The sequence below is a fragment of the Onychostoma macrolepis genome, chromosome 05 (assembly GCF_012432095.1).
Source record: "Onychostoma macrolepis isolate SWU-2019 chromosome 05, ASM1243209v1, whole genome shotgun sequence".
Classification (NCBI taxonomy): domain Eukaryota; kingdom Metazoa; phylum Chordata; class Actinopteri; order Cypriniformes; family Cyprinidae; genus Onychostoma; species Onychostoma macrolepis.
The window spans coordinates 13,832,647-13,845,884 of NC_081159.1; the positions used below are offsets into that span (position 1 = coordinate 13,832,647).

The window sequence follows — 13,238 nt, forward strand, 5'->3', positions numbered from 1 at the left end:
TGTCAATTAAGCAGAGTTTACAACAGCAATGGTTTAAATCTGCAAAGTGTAAAAAAGGATGTACAAGATCTGTTTGTGTAAGCCATGTTTTGGATATGTTTGCTAAAGCACAACACCAATATAAAATGCTTAAAAATGCTTATAAACCTGCTTAAAAATTAATGGCTACTTATTAATGTGTGATAAGTGTTTCTTTATTTTTTGCCATTATAATGTTGTGGTAGCTATGGATGTATAATTATGGATGTACCCTACCATCCAAAAGTTTGGGGTCACTAAGAATTATCTTAGCTTCAAAAAAATATTAAACAACACAAATCTTTCTAACATTGATAATATGATTTTTCCCTGAACAGCAAATTAGCATATCAGAATGATTTCTAATTTCACAATTGAATTAGATTTGTATTCACAAGCTTGCAATTTGATTTAAATTCAGTCTCAATTCAAATCAATATCAATGCATCTGGATACATAGGCAATCAGATGCAATATGTGTCAATTTCATGACGGATTTCTTCAAACATCCATTAAATATTGAAGAACAGGTTGATAAGTACCACTACTATCTAGACAACTATCGAGTTTACGGTCTTATAGGTTAATGGCTTTTCTGAGGTAAATATAATGTGACATCGTTTCTGCAGTTGAAACACTGATTGAGCAATTACTGTACATTATACAAGACATGGTACATTTTGGTAACTTGTGCTGTTTGTACAGCTGCAAAAAATGTTGGAGTCTATTTTGATCCTCTTCAATTTGACAAGCATGTAAAGAGTAGCTTTTTCAACTCAGATTGGTGGCAAAAACATTTTCTTTCTAGTATAGACCTTGATATTGTGATTCATGCAGTAATTTTCTCTCAATTTTTATTACTGTAACTCTCTGTACATTGGCCCACTTCAATCTACACTGTCTTGGTTACAGATGGCTCCAAATGCAGCAGCCAGATTGTTAACATGAACTAAGAAAAGGGATCATATCTCCCCCTATCCTTCCCTCATTGCATTGGCTTCCTATAAAATTTAGTAAACTTTAAGATCCTTCTTTTCGCACACAAGGCAGTGCATAATTCAGCCCCACATTACATTTGTGATCTTATTAGGCCATACTCAGCCACTAGGTCATTAAAATCTTGTGATTGGTTACTTTTATCTGTCACGCATTCTCGCTGTAAATCAAAAGGCTATCAAGCTTTATCTGTAGTCGCCCTCAGGGCCTCTCCATTACTGGATGCTTAAAGGGATAGTTCATCCAAAATCATTAATTACTCACCCTCATGTTGTTCCAAACCCGTAAGACCTTCGTTCATCTTCGGGACACAAATTAAGATATTTCTGATGGAAGAAGACAACCTAGAACTAATGTGTCTTGGCTATCCCTGACTGTTTAGCTTGTGAAAGGCCTAATCTCAAAGGCTTGCATCAGTGTCTTCTCCCGCTGCTGACTGAGAGACACACGAAGCAGTGGTTGTCTGGGTGCCCCACATTGAAAAAGGAAGGACAGACCCATCAGTCTACACATAAAATGCCAGTTCTCTCACCCAACAGGGGTTGTTGCAGTTATTTTGTAGGATCTCATTGTATTCTGGGGAAGCAAATGGTGTTTAATAGGCACTTGACTCTGAGCATGAATTGAGGGTGTGTGTGGCCATATTATGTGTATGTCATCACACACTATATTTGCATCTACAGTAGAGCTGTTATCCTGTATTTAGAGGAAGTATCTCCTACATGTAACTATGGGGTATGCACTCTTGCCAGAACCTGCCTGTTGACACCCTTTGTTCTTATGGGCACAACATTTATATACCTTTAAATGAATCTGTTAAGACACCTCTTAAAACCACTACTTCCCCTCAAACAGGTAATGTTACAGATGCAAACAAACACATATGACCAGTCACATTTAATGAACAAACAGCAGGGACTTAGACATGGTCATACCAGCACTTTGGACCCCATATGCCTCTTTAATCTCATCACTGCTGCCAAAAACATGGCAATATAGACCAATCTCTCATTTGATTTTTGAGGGACAAACAGCATCTTTGTTGAGTCTGACACAAGATAATTGGGAAAGCTCTCAAATTCATGCATTGAATATGGCAAAATCACTGTTATGTTGAACTGCCACAAACTTTCCCATAAAATACATCAAACAGTTCTGTGGTAGCTTAAACTACATGCAGTCATGTTAGTAATAGACCTTACCCATTTAAGAGACTAACACCTTATTAAAACATACAAACATCTGAAGTGGCTAAAACAGGAAATTTGCTCTTGAATGTGCATGAGAATGTGTTTTCAATATACGCATAAATGCATCCAACTAAGAGGTACAGGAACCAAGAAGCTGATTAAACCTTAAACAAAATGAACTGTAAAGGCTTCACTCTGTGATTAAAACATATTTTGCTAAACGTGAACCACTCATGTCATTCCAAACCTGTATGTCTTTAATCTATGGGACACCAGTGAAGATATTTTAAAGCATGTTTCAACTATTTTGTCCAATGTCATAAACCACATTGGACTTCACTTCCGTTTTATAGACAAAACAAAGCAGGTATAACATTTTTATTTTATTTATTTTTTTAAAGTCCACAGAAAAAAGTAAGTCATATGGGTTTGAAATGACATATGGGTGAGAAAATGACGACAGAATTTTTGGTTTGCTGTCCTTTTATTAATTCACCAGGTCTAGCCTTTCCTTCTGTTGGATGTACTAATTTACAAAACTGAAATACAGTTACACAGTTGAAAGAGCAGTTTTTCTTTGCCTTCAACAGCATCATATGTAACTTGACTTGAAATGAGGAGGAAATGCTTGAAAAGTAACAATGGACACAGTGCAGTCACATGAGCCACTGTTCACTGCTAAAGTCTGGAGAATCTGATCTGAGAAACAGGATACAACTGCTTGTGGAGTTTCATTAACTTCAGCGTGTGTATAGAAATCTCTGATCGTTTCCAACTTTCCAACTTGGTGTTTAATCTCCTTTCTGTGGAAGCTTGTTTCCACTTTAGAATAACAAATAAAATAGACAATAGTGAGATAAAGTTCAATACAAGAAATAAAAATAAGGAATCAGAAAATCACATTGTGAGATATAAAGTTGCAATTACAAGAAATACAAGAAAACTGAAGTAGCGATAGATCTTTTCTTCCATATTGTGAGTAAAATCTGAGTAAAACTGGTAATTGAAGAAAAAATGCTGGGGCTGGGCTTGGTTCTATCCATTGGTTGTTGATTGGATGAAGGCAGATCTGACTGCGAGCTTGCACTTGGTTTTTGATTAAAAATTACAAGCTTTTTTATAAATAAAACACATGGATAAACCATTCAAAAAAAAAAAAACTATGATGCATTTAGAAAATAGAGATGAATTTTCATTTTAACTTTAATGTCACATTGTGAGATTTATGTCCCAGATATGATAAATAGTCACAATTGTGTTAAAGTAGCAATTGTGAAATAAGGCGTGATTGTGAGATACAGTTGCAATTACAAAAAATAAAGTCGATTTTTTTACTCTGAGGTGGAAACAAGCTTCTATACTATTGTCTTCCATTAGTCAACCAAAGTTCATCTTATAAATTTAACAAAACTACAAAGGAAAATGGCACAAGAACACTTGATTAGCATTCTTATAGACATTTGGCAGTGGAAGCAAGCAGCACTGAATGTTACTTTTAATGTGGGTGTGGTGTTCTTGGTAATGGTATGATAGACATGATTGACTGGATTACGTAATGCACTATTTCCCGTATTTCCATTGGCTAAGGCAGACCTATTTGAGAGTTGTTGTTTTTTTTATTATTATTGAACAATGACCTCATTCGAAAATGGCTGCCAAAATACCTTTTTGGAAAATATCTTAATTACAGAGAGAGACTGACTTGGCTGTGTGCTCATCTTAGCACACGGCTCTATGCAGTCTCACAGCATACTGACATCTGCTGAATTACTCTGAATAACTTGAAATCTGGCAGCACGCTCCGGCTTTTTGAAACTACGACAGCGCTGACTAAATTCTATTGATTCTGGCCTCATAAAAATCACAACGCACTCTTCATGGCTCCATCATGTGCGTATTCGTAGAACAGGAGCGAGATGAGGAAACTCACTAAGTTGTCGCTGGTGTTAAACAGCAGCAGTGATTTGCACAATCTCACTGTTTACAGGGAATCAAAGCTGGCCAGCATCTCTTCCCAGGACACCTACAAAATCACAACACTTTGCTTCCCTGAAAAACAGTCTGTACAAACAAAACACTCTGGAGAGGATAACTGCTGTAGCCCACCATGCTCTGGACTATCCCTAAACCACTTTCAAACTGAGTAGTCCTTTGAGAAGCGATTTGTTTACTCTCTTCTTTTCTCTTCTCGTATGTCTCCCTAGTGAGACAAACAACAGTTTCAAAAAGCATTGTCCAACAATGAAACTTTATGATACAGTGATAGAAATGTATTGGTTGTGGCAATAGGATAATTGTTTTTTTTTTTTTCAAATGATTTGTTTCTGTTTGTCACGTATTACTTTTGAGCGATCTCCAGATTTCTCAAGTCTTGAAGGTCAATAAGCATAAAAAAGCATAAAGCATAAAAAGAAGCGAATGAAGAATGAAGAGAGAGGCAAATTATGGAAACTTGTTTAAGTAAATAAATCCATTAAGGTAATGATTTCTGTGTTTTCTATGACAGTTATATAAGCTTCCAAATCACATTTTTATATATATTTTCAAAATATTTACTTTGGTACATTTTGCTTTTGTTTACAACAGAAACACATGACTCATTTATAACTTGTGAAGGGTGTTCACCCTTCCTTTTGGGGAATTTTTTTTTTTTTTTTTTAACAGATTTATAACAATATTTTTGCATATCAAATCATAATCAAAATTTTGACATGCACAACATCAGAAGTAACAGTTCTGCTAACTACTATTGTTTAGAACACTATTCAAATATAATCTTTGAATATTAGTATAAATGGCTAAATCATTATAATAAAATCATTTTATTACAGTTATTAAACTAACTAAATAAAAGGTAATGTTTTTCGTTGATGTCTGACAAATTAAAATATTATCACCAGTAATTAAATGGTACAGATCATTTTAAATGTATTTTAAAGTATTAATGTTTTTATATTACATTCACTTTGACATCTAGACTGTACAAATATTAAACAATCTTTTAATTATAGAGAGAAAATTGAGCTTTACAAAAAATGAATCTATGCCAGTGATGGGACAGCATTTTTGGTCCCCTACCTGCCTGATGTCCAACACGTCCCTCCCACCCATAGAGCCCCACTAGCGTCACAACTGACACTGACACACGCAATGTGCGAGACGAGTGACGGAACTTTGATTGCTTTTTTGGGTTCTGTGTGTACAATGAGTAAGCGAACGCCATCGCCTCAAACACTACAAGACTTGAAAGCTCACAATGTACTAACGGAAACATGTTACTAAACAACAACCAGTACTGTATATGAACAAGTTGTCCCCACACTTAAAATTGTTAAGTAATTATTATACATCCGCCAGCAAAAAAAAAAAAAAAAAGGCAGATAGGAACATTTAAAAAATCTGTAACTTGAGAATTTACAGTAATTTGAAATTTTCTCATATCAGTTGATAGCGATAATTATTACGATAAATTTCAAATCTTTATTTCGTTCAAGTTTAAAGGCAGCTTTTTGATCCTAAGTGAAACTAGACCATTAACTATGGTTTTAAACTACTCTTTATGGTCAGAACATGACAAACACATTTTGAATTCTTCACACTCTTTCAGTCATTATAAATACCTTAATAGAAAAATTTATTTCTTTGTTTCTGCATGAGTTCTACTGTTTTAAATCATTGAACAGGTTTGTGTTGCCTGACTTTGATGTACGGTATCTTCAGCAAAGTTTGTAGTGCAGGCTGCAATATTAGTAATACTACATTTATTTTTTTAATAATAAAAAAAATAAAAATAGTGTCCATTATCAAAAACAATAACATCTGGAAAAATTGTAACAACTTCGTTTTTATATTGTGAAATGTAATTATTCTGACTGTTTGAGTTTTATTAATATTAACCATTGGTCTTCCATAGTAGCATACATTTAGATCATGATAACCAAAGTTAAAACCACACATATAGCATCTCAATACCATGGTAAAAATGTAACTGTATGGTTTCTAGGTATTTGTTTGAAAAACAGTTGTCAAAATAAATTTTGTATAAATGCACAAAGGCTTAATTACATCTAGATTTATGTAATGATTATCGCTTAATCACAAAAAAATACTGTAATTCTCTTTTGTTACTCCTTTAATACGCTTAATACATGTCTACATTCACCCCAAAATGAAAATGATCCTGTTATTTACTCTCCCTCGAGCCATCCCAGGTGTATATTACTTTCTTCTTTCAGACGAATCCAATCGGAGTTATATTAAAAATTGTCTTGGCTCTTCTAAGCTCTGTCATTGTAGTCAGCGGGTGTTTCTATTACACAGTCCAAAACACGTAAAATAAAGTGCGTGAATCCATAAAAAAACGTGCCTCACGATGAATAAAGGCCTCCTGTTGCGAATCCATGTTTTTGTAAAAAGAAAATCCATATTTCAAACGTAATAAACACATCTCTCTCAATTCATCTGACTGTCATAAGCGGAAGCCCTTCCGGCAGATGACGGGTGAACTTTTTGGGTGAACTAACCCTTTAATAAAATAATAAAATCAGATGAATATCCCACATTTCTGCCTCAGTACCATGGTGGAGTTAGTGTTACACTGATAAAAATGATTTTGTGCTGAAGTAAATACTACATAAAAACAAATGTAATTTCTACATGAAATTATTTAGTTCAGGCAAGAATTTAAAAAAAAGGAGTAAAATCTATATTAGTACTCAATTTATGCTTGTAGAAATTAAAATTTGAACTTATAAGTATATTTTACCTGAAATTGTTTGTTATGTTTACAAGGATTCTTTAAGTAAATACCATCATACACTTTTCACTGTTTTTGAGTTGTATTTACACTGTTTTATGGTAGCTTTTGAGGTTAGGTTTAGTAACTTACTATTTTGTGACATATGGAGTTCATTTTCTACTCAAAATGACCCATTCATACTCAAACAATAACTACTGATTGTTACCATCATTGTGTATGGTGTACCAAGTATTGATGTCTCTGAGTTCATTTGGGTAATAATTCTATTGAGTGGACATACTGTCTTAGAAAGGATAACAAGCTGTCTACTTGTTTATTTATATGTGCATAAATTAACCACATGCTTTAATAGCATGGTTATATTTAGTGCTATGTTGTTTGAGTAAAGTTTATAAACCGTGACTAAGTGAAATGTACTTGAAAATGGCCGATTTAACTTAAAATAATTACATAGAAATTACTCATCAAACTCTAACTGGCAATGTTAAATTTACTTATTTTCTTTGGTAATTTTAAATAAGATAAGTGGGATTATTGTGTAGTAAAATATATAAACAAACAGTCAATACAATTTACTGGGAAATTCCAAGTAAACTTTACTTTAATTAAAGCTACAGTTCTTTGTGTTTAGTTTTTACTTGGGAATTCTATTGAAATTACTCACATTTTCTAAGTGAAAAAACTTTCCTAACTTTTTTCAAGTAAATCCTACTCCAAATTTTTTTCAGTGTACTACAGTAAATGCATGGTAAATTGCGCACAATGTTTCTCCTGTTTGTCAGCACTGTTTCATCTGGCTTTAAATTAGTTTAAATCACGAGTCATTTGTTGTCTTCGCTAAATTTAAGTGCTTCACACCGGATCTCACAGCGCTATTTAGTGCTTGCGTGATTAAGGCTCATCAGTGAGCTCGTGCTGCACTTCCTTTGAAATTTGCGCCAAGCGGATAAATGGTTCATGTGGCACGATTCTAATGAGTAGAGCTGTTTTGTTCCGCTTTTGTAGCGTAAACATTATATCAAACATTTATCGAACTCTTGTTAATGCTTTATCGAGGAAAACTTGATTTATCACCCAGCCTTATTTACAAAGTAACAAAATATTTCTAGGAAACAGAAGCAGAGAGTGCTACACGGGTATATTTATAAAGCCACTGGTGCTCATTGGATGTAATGGAGGTAGAAATTTAATTATGTAGACGAAATAGTTCCAAGGCACTCTCGTGGTAGAATAAAAAGCATTTAATGTACTGGGCTTAAATCATTACAAATAGCAGAATTTTAACTATTTGTAATGATTTAAGCCCAGTACATTAAAGGCTTTTTATTCTACCACGTGAGTGCCTTGGAAGTATTTCGTCTACATAACAAAATATTTCTATTTCAAATAAATGATGTTCTTTAGAACATTCTATTTATCAAAGAATCTTAAGAATCCGGTTTCCACAAAAATATTAACCCCAAGGAGGAAATCCAGATCAAATCCCAGAAGGGAAATTCAGAACAAAATAAAGTTAAAACTTGTTTTGAACAATTTCTTTGCCATCTGCAGATTGATTAAGTAGGGATTTTTTTTTTAAGGCCATGTTGCCCAGCCCTACTTCAAGGTGTAGCCTATGTTGTGCCTCCAAGCTTTCTTATTCTTTTGCTAATACATGTTCTACATTTCTTATTCATTTGGTTCCACAGTGTTTACTGATTCTCAGTTTACCTATTTAAACTTTGTGTAAGTTAGCCTATTTGTTATTTTATAGCCTATTAGGCATATAGCATGGGTTTTTGTTAATAAAATTCTATGATTAAGCAGCATATTAGAATGATTTCTGAAAGATCATGTGACACTGAAGACTGGAATAATGGCTGCTGAAAATTCAGTTTTGCCATTACATGAAATAAATTGCATTATAAAATGTATTTAAATATGAAAATGCTACTTTAAATTGTCATAATATCAGCCTTGTTGAGTATAAGAGGTTTCTTTCAAAAACAAAGCTTATCAATCCCTGAATATTTGAACGGTAGACTATACTGTCCACTTGCACGTGTCTTAAAGGCATAATTCATGTATATGTATATTTTTAAATTATATATATATATATATATATATATATATATATATATATATATATATACACTGTATAATGTAATATGTTAATATGTTCTTAAAGTTTAAATTAAAGGGTTAGTTCCCCTCAAAAATGAAAATTAGCCTGTGTTTTACTCACATAACTCCGTTTGCAGTGCATGTGTGGTGCGTATTTTTTCCGCGCTCATGTTAACGGATTAAAGCGTTCACACTGCACACGAATGCGGCAGTGCGTTCCAGGAGCGGTGCATCTGCAGCAGTGCAGAGATCATTTCCGCACAGAGTCTGTTTTTGTTAATGTGTACATTTATTGTGTTTAACCATGTCTATGAAAGATTGTATTACTGGACTGTGTAAAAAAGAATCACAATACTGAAAAAGCATTTTAAGTAACAATGTTTGGATTTGAAATCAAAATAATGGATAAATGTTGTGTTTGTAGTAAACAGCCACGGATCAGTTGCAGACTCCTGTGTGAAAGCTGCTTCTGCACCGCTTACGTACCACACACGCACTGCAAACGCAGTATGTGTAAACCTGGTGTAAAAAGGCTACCTCACATACAACTCATGAAATCAGGCTTGTGCAGTGGTGTAGTCTAGTTTTTTGTAGTGAGCATACTGTGATTTTTCCCTCCCTCACCCGTCCCGAAGCGACACCCCATAAACACTACTCACTAATGTGTACAGTATGCATCTACATGTAACTGACAGCATTCTGAAAGACTGCTTATGTGATATCAACATGTCAATTTATTATAAGCAACACAAGACAGCCAATGACATTTACAGCTGGGGAGACTGAACTAATTTTCTACTGTGTTAATCATCTAACTCAGCCCGTTAAGAGCTATGTTTTTCCTGAATATGGTCCATGGAGCACAGGTTTTATGGCAATTTTCAATGCACATTTAAGAGTGCCTGTTTTTAAATTCCGTAGCCTGACCTTCAGTCCACAAGGCTGGCCAGGAGTTCTCATCTCTCTCATCATCTGAAACAAGGAGATAGAAACATTGTATTCAGTTTAACTGCTGTACACAGACACACATATCGGTGTTATCTCTCCCCTTCTCCTGCATTCATTGATCCGCACACTAATGTTACTGAAGTTATTAGCTAGTTATGTTGGCCTGAGAAACTCAACATACTGTTGGCTGTGTGAAAGATGCTTGGGACAGCTGACTGATCTGTCACTGCTCCCCTGGCCGTAGCTGGGGTTTGCGGGGCCCCGGTGCAGGTTGTACCTGTGGGCCCTGTTTCAAATGGTTTAATATATGTTTGTTCTATATATTTATTTGTGCTATTTACACAATGTTTAAGTTTTTTCAAGTTTGTAGGTGTCCAGGTACAGAAACAGAATACAGAATAATCAAATATAAAATAGCATTGCATAGTCCTCACTGTATAAATTAAATATACCGTATTGTCCCGAATATAAGACGACCCTGATTATAAGACGACCCCCCTTTTTCCAGATGTACCTGTTGGAAAAAGGCTTTTTGAAAACCAAATCTTGTTTTTTTTTCTCTCTCTGTAAAACACATTTATTCTTAAATTATTTTCATATTGCATATTTTTCCAATTCTAATTTTTGTTTTGAAAGTATGGTAAATACTGGTAAAATGTACCAACAATGACATTGGAAAATTTTGATATACCATTTAAATAACAGGTAGCCCATCTAAATTATATAACAATTAGGCTATCCAACTCATAGTAGCCTACCAAAATGTTATTATCAGTAGACGTGAAATCTTATTGTAGTCTTCAAATCTGGGTACTGTCTTATGTTTTAAAATCACTTACAGAGGAAGTTTGGTCCCATCAGGCTAACATGACAGTCACGATCATGCTGCTGTAAGCTTTTCTTTTTCATTTGTTTTCATTCGCGATCTTTACAACACACATTACATTACATATTTCATAGCACACTCGTTTTATGCGTTTTTGGCGCCACCTATTGTTGTGGGTGTATTATTGACATGTCAAAGTCTAGACCCTGAATTTAAGACGAACGCGTTTTTTCAGATGTATTTCCAAGGAAAAAACATTGTCTTATATTCGGGTCAATACGGTAGATTAATTTTCGTTAAACTACAAAGTAGTTCAGTAAAGAGCTGTGAGTGATTTTCTCTGATTTAATTTCTTGGATTAACATCAAGGACACCGACAGCAGCTAGTAAATTAGGCGCGATCACTTTAAGAGACAATACATCCAATATGATAGACATCCGATTTTTTTCTCAACTGTTTACGTTCACTTAAGTTTACGTTTGCGCTCGGTGCGCACCGAACACAGCGCGCGAGTAGCCTACTTATCTGAGTTTTTCCGCATCCTGTGTTTGAATGCTTATAAACTCTTTCGAATGTTTAAATGGGCAAGGCAATAAAACGCGTGCAAATGATAAGCTTTCATGGCGACACGCAGCAGTGGCACATTTTTAGGATGGCCTCAGCCAGTCAGTTGAAATGAAAGAGCTGCACAATAGCACTGGTCATCAACAGAAACACAGCGTGATTTTCAAAAAGTCAGTGCTTCGATCGCAACACAGACAGGGTGAATTTCTGAATGAACTTTTGAAAATACTGTCACAAAGATGTTGTTACGTATCCTCATGCTTTTTTAAGTGGGTATACGGAAATCCTTGACCTTTTTCTAGTGGGTATACGCCGTATACCTGCGTATCACGTAGACTACACCACTGGGCTTGTGCTGTGTGTAAGCTATTGTGCAACAATTGCACGATTGTCAAAACAAAAATGCAGTGCATGATCAAACATTTAGGTGAGATAAATATATATTTTTGAAAAATGTCTAAAAAATGCCCCCCTCCACACCTCAAATTAAAAAAATCCCCTCTCACAATTCCTTTGTTTAAGAGTTCTATATGAATATTAGACAAACTTCTTCCTCTTAGACAGAACTGTTAAACGACGACAGCGAATAAGAGGAAGAATGTGAGCACTACCTAGGCGCTGCCGTTTTCAGAGCCGTCAAAATAAAAGTCCAGCCTCGAACACATCGGCCAAACAGAAAAACTTATCGGCTGATGCCGATATTTGAAAAATGGCAAATATCGGCCGATACATCTGCCTTGGCGATATATCGGTCAAACACTAGTTACCAAACAAATCTAGCTTTTAAAACAATTGTGGCCTTGGGGTTGGCTGAGAGTCTGGCTGGGGGGGGTCACTAACCCAAAATCCCCTGGTGTAAGCGACTACATAAATAACCAATTTAAGGCTCAATTGATTCATCACTCTCACCATTAGAGAAGGAAGAAAGAGCAAAATTAATTTTAGGAAGCACCTTTTATATGACCACTGCAGTCATCCCCATCTTCAGCATAAGAAGAGGAACTACAGAGAGAGAAAGGGAAGCCTATTAGCGCAAGAAAACTTGTAAGGATCTGATTCACGCTGTGAACACTAAAGCTGCCTGCCACTCAATCCCACTCAAAATGGCTCCGACAAAAGGGCCTGTTTACGCAGGCCTGGGATGAGAAAAGGATAACCTATGAGAGCTGGAGGCCAGGGCAACACAGACGGAACAAAGCCATCTGATTTGGCTGTGTTCATTTCAAAAAGATCTTTTCCCGCCCTGAAGATGATCATTGAGACTTAAAAAAGGAACCTTTTGGTTGCTGGGAAAAAGAGGAAAAACCCTGAGGCCCGGATGCACGTCACACTGAATGTTCCCCACTGAGTGCGTATGAATGTGTTAAGAGCTGGGAAAACAGGATTTAACCCCCCGTCACAAAAACCACATCAATGCCATGAGATTTTCAGAATATCAGTCTCTTCAGATATTTAGCCAGTTTATTTAGAACAATATTTAAAAACAAAGAAAGAGCTTGATAAAGTCAAGCAATTGAATCATATATCAGTTATTGAGTGAGTCACTCCGATATCTGCACCTCACACTAAACTTTGAATGATAAAATGATAAAATTGTTATAATTTGCTCACCATCATGTTGTTCTAAACCTGTATGACTTTCTTTCTTTTGCGGAACACAAAAGAGGATATCTGAAAAAATGTTTTAGCCATTTGTCCACAAAATAAGACGTCAAAGTGGTCTAAAACAACACACAAACACACATAGATATTTTTTAAATAACTACACGTTATACAGAAGATAGTCATGCAGGTTTGTAACGACAAAAGGCTGAGTAAATTAATTAATTTTTT

At 35.2% G+C, this 13,238-nt stretch overlaps 1 protein-coding gene across 14 annotated transcripts in view; it reads right to left on the reverse strand.

Annotated features, from left to right (window-relative positions):
- arl15a (ADP-ribosylation factor-like 15a) overlaps positions 1-13,238 on the reverse strand; it is a 148,515-nt gene that overhangs the window by 20,480 nt on the left and 114,797 nt on the right. For 13 of the 14 annotated variants that reach the window (XM_058775811.1, XM_058775817.1, XM_058775815.1 and 10 more), the window contains one exon: positions 9,994-10,038. The exons of the other annotated variant lie outside the window; for it this stretch is intronic. In XM_058775811.1, the coding sequence (XP_058631794.1) occupies positions 9,994-10,038 (45 nt within the window). The remainder of the gene's footprint in view (positions 1-9,993; positions 10,039-13,238) is intronic. 14 annotated transcript variants of the gene reach the window in all.